Source organism: Maniola hyperantus, chromosome 13 (assembly GCF_902806685.2).
Source record: "Maniola hyperantus chromosome 13, iAphHyp1.2, whole genome shotgun sequence".
NCBI lineage: Eukaryota > Metazoa > Arthropoda > Insecta > Lepidoptera > Nymphalidae > Maniola > Maniola hyperantus.
This window is the reverse complement of record NC_048548.1, coordinates 209,429-217,120: the sequence shown is the minus strand read 5'-3', so window position 1 is coordinate 217,120 and position 7,692 is coordinate 209,429. Positions and strand designations below refer to the sequence as shown.

At 45.3% G+C, this 7,692-nt stretch overlaps 1 protein-coding gene across 1 annotated transcript; it reads right to left on the bottom strand.

Annotated features, from left to right (window-relative positions):
* Window positions 1-1,514: 1,514 nt before the first annotated feature.
* Window positions 1,515-7,243, bottom strand: LOC117987550 (macrophage mannose receptor 1-like). The gene is made up of 7 exons (XM_034974575.2): window positions 7,120-7,243; window positions 5,959-6,072; window positions 5,460-5,597; window positions 5,193-5,384; window positions 4,843-4,976; window positions 2,557-2,677; window positions 1,515-1,720 (listed from the first exon to the last, which is right to left on the bottom strand). Exons 1-7 carry the CDS (start codon window positions 7,169-7,171, stop codon window positions 1,527-1,529), a joined length of 945 nt encoding a protein of 314 aa, XP_034830466.1. The 5' UTR covers window positions 7,172-7,243; the 3' UTR covers window positions 1,515-1,526.
* Between the last annotated feature and the right edge of the window lie 449 nt (window positions 7,244-7,692).

Here is a 7,692-nt window from a genome sequence, read left to right as displayed (position 1 = left end):
ACCATAAATTCAGCCAATCACAAAAATTGCGATTGTAATAATGATTGATGCAGGTCTTACAAAATCGACCAGCTTCACTTCAAGCGTCAACCTTGCAAGATCAAAATCGGATTTTTTAAAAGTTAGATTTCGTTTTAACTTCATAAAAGGAGGAGGTTCTCAATTCGACTGTGTGAAAAATGAAAAATTGAAAATGAAATGTAGGATGTTTTTTTTGTATGTTTGTTACGCGATTTCTCCGCCAAATATAAAAAAAAATATTATTATAGAACTACAATAACTCATGTATACATAATACTAGTTGACCCGCCCCGGCTTCGCTCGGGTGGAATTTAGAAAATCGAGGTGGGGGATGAATTTCCAAAAATCCTGGAACACGTATTTCTTTATTTGTGACCGAAAACCCAAATACCAATTTTCATGCAAATAACTTGAAAAATGACGGTTTTCATACAAACTTTTATCCCCTATTTAACCCACTTAGAAGTGGAATTTCGAAAAATCCTTTCTTAGTGGATACCTACTCTTTACAAAGAACACACCCTCAAAATTTCATGTCTCTAGGACCAGTGGTTTAGGCTGTGCGTTGATATATTATATGTCAGTCAGTCAGTCAGGACTTTGAATTTTATATATATAGATGTTTTAGTGTTTTACTTTTTAGTGTTTGTGCTTATTGAAATCGGGTTTTTTTTTTTCTATCATGAACATTAGGATTTTTGACAAGGATCTTTTAAAAAATATCCATGAGCGCTCAGCTTATATTATAATAACGCTGAATGAATTTTCCCATCTTATGGAAATTTTCACAAATTGATAACTCTCCGATGTTGAATAAAAGGAAATATTGAAGTTTTGAACAATCTAAATGATCAGTTATTCTATTGACTGTTTCAAGTGAATCCGTAATTTACTTACCAGCTGGTGATGAAAGGTAAAAATACACTAAACAATAAAGAATTAATGACAGATTAAGATCAACTTTATGGTCAGTCTATTTTAACTAATTGCTAGCATCTGTAGGTATTTAGTTGTCGACTAGCTGACGCCCGCGACTTCGTCCGCGTGGATTTACATTTTTCAAAATCCCGCGGGAACTCATTGATTTTCTGGGATAAAAAGTAGTCTATGTGTTAATCCAGGGTATAATCTATCTCCGTTCTAAATTTTATCCAAATCCGTTCAGCCGTGTTTGCGTGATTGAGTAACAAACATCCAAACATCCACACTTTCACATCAGTACCCTTATAAAGGCGAAAGTGTGTTTGTTTGTCCTTCAATCACGTCGCATCAGTGCAACGGATTGACGTGATTTTTTTGTACGGGTATAGATAGACCTGGAGAGTGACATAGGCTTTATCCCGGAAAATCAAAAAGTTCCCACGGGATTTTAAAAAACCTAATTCCACGCGGACGAATTCGCGGGCATCAGCTAGTTTATAATATTAGTAGGATTAGGATTAGGATTTATTTTTTAGGATTAAAAATGAAACGCAAGTGTTGAAAGCTGTATAAGCTGTATAAGTTTATTGTTGCTGATCATTGTCATCACAGAGCAAGCTGTCAGGGTTCTTCTCGCAAATAAACGCATACGGGTTCTCGCACCACAGGTCGTCGAACTTTCCGTTGCGGTACACCGCCCCGCAGTACTCCCCCGTAGTCGCGTTGTTGGGCTCGCCGCCAGAGAACTGGGCGTAGCCTGCCTCTTCCAGCGTCTGACCTGATAACCAACTACAACTGTGACATAGGTACAAAAGCGGGCATAGCTCAACGGGTTGTGAAGCTGAAGTGGCAAGGGGTACCTATACCTACAATAGATGTTGGGATGCCATGGTCCCACCACGTCCCCACCAACCTCGCGGTTATATGGGCCGAAACGCGGGAGGGCGCCCGTTCGGTACTTGCTCGGTGGCTCTCACACTGGAAAGCGTTAACTCTTGCTCCCATTGGTTCACATCAGACAAGTTGCAGGGAGGGAGAAGTCCTTACGAGACCTATGTCCGTAGTCAGGCCAGCAATAATGATACATGATTATGATAAAATAGATGATGTCGGCTTCCTATTTGTGGACTCCGGGATTGCGAATTCTTCGGAGGTAGTTCTCAGACCTGGGCGCGTTTGGAACCCTCGTAGCTTTAGTTTTTAAGTTCGCGTAAACATTATCGCCGCTATATCATCTTACAAATGCAAACCGACTATCAAAAGCGTAATTTTTTTACCTACTTTGAATGAACGTTTTGACTTTGACTTTGTTATTTCCGTTTTTAACAAATATCTATGCTTTAACGGTGAAAGAAAAAATTGCTGTATGCTTGAGTTTTTCCCATAATATACTCAAAGGTGTGTGAAGTCTGCCAATCCACACTTGGCATGGTGGGATAGGATCAAAACCCTTCTAAGTCTGATAGGAGACCCATGCTCAATAATGGGCTGGCAGCGATGAGTTGAAATGAAAATGATTAATGGTGATGATGATATCGATGAATGAATATGCCAGTGCAACGTTTATTTTTGAGCTTGGTTGCATGGGGGTGGTAGGACAAAGAGTGATCTCACCTTCAATTGTCAGAAACTCTCCATGTTCCCCCCAGTCGTGGAATCCGACAAACGCAACATCTTTCCAGAAGAATCCCCTCATGGAACCACCTGGATGCTTTGCGAAAATCTCCTTAATAACCTGAGAACAACACGATCAGTCAATTTTAAAAAATAAATCTGATAGTACCAGATCAATTTAAATTTGTAGGAGTTAGTAAGTACATAAAAAGTAGGTACATTTAAATAAAATAGCTTCTGGAACCTTCTGTTTGCCTGGCCACGATCTAATAGCTATACGTTATTAGAAATTATTCTGACAGGTCATTTAAAGTTTGTAGGAGTTACACCATTGATGTAGGAGCAGTCTTTATATAAAACACATCTTTAATTCAAACAACTCCTGGTAGCTTTTGCTTGCCTGGTGATCATAATCCGAAGATCTAAAGCTCAACTTACACATGCATTCGGCTGGGTCTATTTGTAATTCCCAAATTGGCTCAGGTCTGAGCTCGTCTGAAGTTTCGGTCACAGCTAACTTGTATACCCTGGGCTTCGACTTGCAGCCGAGTCAATTTATGATTCCCAAATTGGGAAAGCTTTGATAGCCTAGTGGTCAGGACGTCCGCCTTCTAATCGGAGGTTGATTCGATCCCGGGCACGCACCTCTAACTTTTCGGAGTTATGTGCATTTTAATTTATTAATTAATATCACTTGCTTTAATGGCTTTAATGGTGAAGGAAAACATCATGAGGAAACCTGCACGCCTGAGAGTTCTCCATGATGTTCTAAAAGGTGTGTGAAGTCTACGAATCCGCACATGGGTAGCGTGGTAGACTATGGCCAAACCCTTCTCACTCTGAGAGGAGACCCGTGCTCTGTAGTGAGCCGGCGATGGGTTGATCATGAAATTGGGACCCGCTGTACCGCTGTAAAGTGTACCGCTTGTAACTTCAATAATTTGTACCTGAGCCTCCGTGTCGCTGTTGATGATGGCCAGGTGGGCGCCCTCGGCCGCGCAGGCCATGTACGCGCGGGACCACGTGCGCGGCGTCTTGTGGAACTTGTACCTGAGCCTCCGTGTCGCTGTTGATGATGGCCAGGTGGGCGCCCTCGGCCGCGCAGGCCATGTACGCGCGGGACCACGTGCGCGGCGTCTTGTGGAACTTGTACCTGAGCCTCCGTGTCGCTGTTGATGATGGCCAGGTGGGCGCCCTCGGCCGCGCAGGCCATGTACGCGCGGGACCACGTGCGCGGCGTCTTGTGGAACTTGTACCTGAGCCTCCGTGTCGCTGTTGATGATGGCCAGGTGGGCGCCCTCGGCCGCGCAGGCCATGTACGCGCGGGACCACGTGCGCGGCGTCTTGTGGAACTTGTACCTGAGCCTCCGTGTCGCTGTTGATGATGGCCAGGTGGGCGCCCTCGGCCGCGCAGGCCATGTACGCGCGGGACCACGTGCGCGGCGTCTTGTGGAACTTGTACCTGAGCCTCCGTGTCGCTGTTGATGATGGCCAGGTGGGCGCCCTCGGCCGCGCAGGCCATGTACGCGCGGGACCACGTGCGCGGCGTCTTGTGGAACTTGTACCTGAGCCTCCGTGTCGCTGTTGATGATGGCCAGGTGGGCGCCCTCGGCCGCGCAGGCCATGTACGCGCGGGACCACGTGCGCGGCGTCTTGTGGAACTTGTACCTGAGCCTCCGTGTCGCTGTTGATGATGGCCAGGTGGGCGCCCTCGGCCGCGCAGGCCATGTACGCGCGGGACCACGTGCGCGGCGTCTTGTGGAACTTGTACCTGAGCCTCCGTGTCGCTGTTGATGATGGCCAGGTGGGCGCCCTCGGCCGCGCAGGCCATGTACGCGCGGGACCACGTGCGCGGCGTCTTGTGGAACTTGTACCTGAGCCTCCGTGTCGCTGTTGATGATGGCCAGGTGGGCGCCCTCGGCCGCGCAGGCCATGTACGCGCGGGACCACGTGCGCGGCGTCTTGTGGAACTTGTACCTGAGCCTCCGTGTCGCTGTTGATGATGGCCAGGTGGGCGCCCTCGGCCGCGCAGGCCATGTACGCGCGGGACCACGTGCGCGGCGTCTTGTGGAACTTGTACCTGAGCCTCCGTGTAGCTGTTGATGATGGCCAGGTGGGCGCCCTCGGCCGCGCAGGCCATGTACGCGCGGGACCACGTGCGCGGCGTCTTGTGGAACTTGTACCTGAGCCTCCGTGTCGCTGTTGATGATGGCCAGGTGGGCGCCCTCGGCCGCGCAGGCCATGTACGCGCGGGACCACGTGCGCGGCGTCTTGTGGAACTTGTACCTGAGCCTCCGTGTCGCTGTTGATGATGGCCAGGTGGGCGCCCTCGGCCGCGCAGGCCATGTACGCGCGGGACCACGTGCGCGGCGTCTTGTGGAACTTGTAGCAGCTGCCCGTCCGAGACTCCAACTTGTACTCTGAAAACCAACTTGTACTCTCAATACCATCCTCGAATCAGGCAAGAAACTTCACATCATTTTTCATTCGATTGGTCGGCAGGACGAGTAATTCTATTGTAGCGCTGTTTTTCTTTGATTTTATATCACTATACCTAATATTTGACATATCGTCGATTGCGGATCAAACCGATAGTTCCCTCACTCTGATTATGGTTTAAAGGCCCGAAGACTCACCGCTATCGACCGTCCCACAGTCGCCCAGGGCGGTCCTCGTCGTCTTCTTGTAGCACAGGTAGGGCAGCGTCTCCGAGCAGTTGACGTCAGCTAGCTCCCCGCTGTCCAGCATCATCATACAGCTCTCTGCGTTGTCGAGGTTGTCGGGCTCGCCTTCCGCCCACGTGTGGGGTATCTTGGATAGAGGGATGCCTACAATATTAAACAACCTCATATTAGCTATCTGCATGTCAAATTTCAGCCCGTGAGCAAAGGCTCTTAAGATACCTTCAATGGAATGGAAGTCGCCTCGAGAGAAGAAGGAGTGTATGCCGGTGAACACTCCGCACTTCAAGGAGTTCTGCTGCGCCACAGACCTCATCGCCGCAGCCAGCTCAGTGTTCAGTGGTGACGCCAGTTTACTGCCTGGAACAGAAAAATTATACAGTTTATACAGGGTGTAACCAGAACGCTGGCAAAAACGAAGGCAGGTGACGTACTGATGATTACTGACATGATACCACAAAAAACGCGATAAAACATATTAAAAAATCCTATAATTTTGTAAAAGTTTACGATTTATTGCAAATAAAACATCTGACTGACGCTAGAGGTCAATGAACGTTGCGTAAGTAGGCCACTCGGAGAAATTTATGTTTTTACTTATAATTTAGATTTAAGTTTATTTTATAGAATAGTGTGTTATTATTATACCTTCCAAAAATATAATAGATCGATTGCGATTATCGCACAAACCGCACCACAAAATGGCGCTGGGACAGTTTACCTTCGAGATGACACCGCAGCCTCGCTTCGCGCCAGTTGGCGGGGATGCGGTGCAGCTTCAGCCACCCATCCGCTTTGTTGAAGTACTTGTAGTCACACCGAAATTGTCTGCCATCTACAGATATACAATTTTTAAAAAAAAATACAAGTAGGTAAGTAACTATTATATGACATAAAACAATAAATCTTTTAAATATATAAAAGGAAAAGGTGACTGACTGACTGACTGACTGATCTATCAACGCACAGCTCAAACTACTCGACGGATCGGGCTGCATGCAGATACCTATTATGATGTAAGCATCCGCCAAGAAAGGATTTTTGAAAATTCAATCCCTAAGGGGGTGAAATAGGGGTTTGAAATTTGTATAATCCACGCGGATGAAGGCGCGAGCATAAGCTAATTAATAAAATAAGATTATTAACCGACTTCAAAAAAAGGAGGAGGCTATCAATTCGACTGTATGTTTTTTTTTTGTATGTTTGTTACGCGATTACTCCGTCAATTATGAACTGATTTTGATGATTCTTTTTTTGTTTTGTAGGAAATACTTCCGAGGTGGTCCCATTTTAATTTGGTAAAGATCTGATGAGTATCTTCGGAGATGGAGAACGGAACTCCTCAATTAATAAGAGTAAATTGCTCGCTATCAGTGTAATAGCTTTGTAAACAGTAGGGGTTTAACTAGGCATAGCATATTATTAACCGACTTGAAAAAAGGAGGAGGTTCTCAATTCGAATGTATGTCTTTTTGTATGTTTGTTACGCGATTTGTTCGCCAAATATGAACCGATTTATAATGATTCTTTGAAACAGTAGGGTTTTAACCAGGCATATCATATTTTAGTACAATGGGGCCAATAAAAATTGTGAAATAAAAAAAATTCAAAAAATAAATAAAAACCGTTTTCAATAACCACCAACACTAAAAAGTAAAAAATAATTTAATTTATTACCCAATATATTATGTATACAAGAGTTATTGTAGTTCTATAGTAATATTTTTTGGAGTCGGTGCCAATGTGGAGTCGCAAAACACTATGAAGAGTAGATAGACGGTTCGTGCGGCTAATTACATAATAAATTAAATTATTTTTTACTTTTTAGTGTTGGTGGTTATTGAAGTCGGTTTTTATTTTTTTTTGAAAATTTTTTACTTACTCAGTATAGTCACAATTGCGAGTACCAGTAAACACGTCAGTGTTCGTCTCATGTTGGATTCTTATTACTTACTATCTGAACGAATATCTACTCTAATTTTATTATTTAAGTATACCTACTTATAGGTTCATACCTTATCTCGTGACCCCAACTCTGACCTTTGGGAAGCCCGTGCATAGGAATACAAACTAGGGTTGCCAAATCAGTGCCAAGAAAATAATATTGTATAGAGTACGTGACAAGTCGAGATAACAATCAGTGAGGGAACGCCGCTCGCCTGTACCGGGTTAGCGCGGGGGCTGTGCGGGTGTGCGGGGCGTCCCCAAGTCGCATACCCCGATTGCCAACTCGACCTGTCGCGTACTATACGGACTTTCGGCTTTGTAGAGCGTTGTCTCTGACACTTATACCTATATGACGTTTTGTTGGTCTCAACGACAGAGACAGGGCACTACAAATCTGCTATCTCCTTCTAAAGGTCGATGTGTATTACTTTCTGCCGCGTACTCTACTATTTCTGCAGCAACAGCAAGATATTTGGCCGTTGGAAAAGTAGGTAAGTAAAGTACTTCG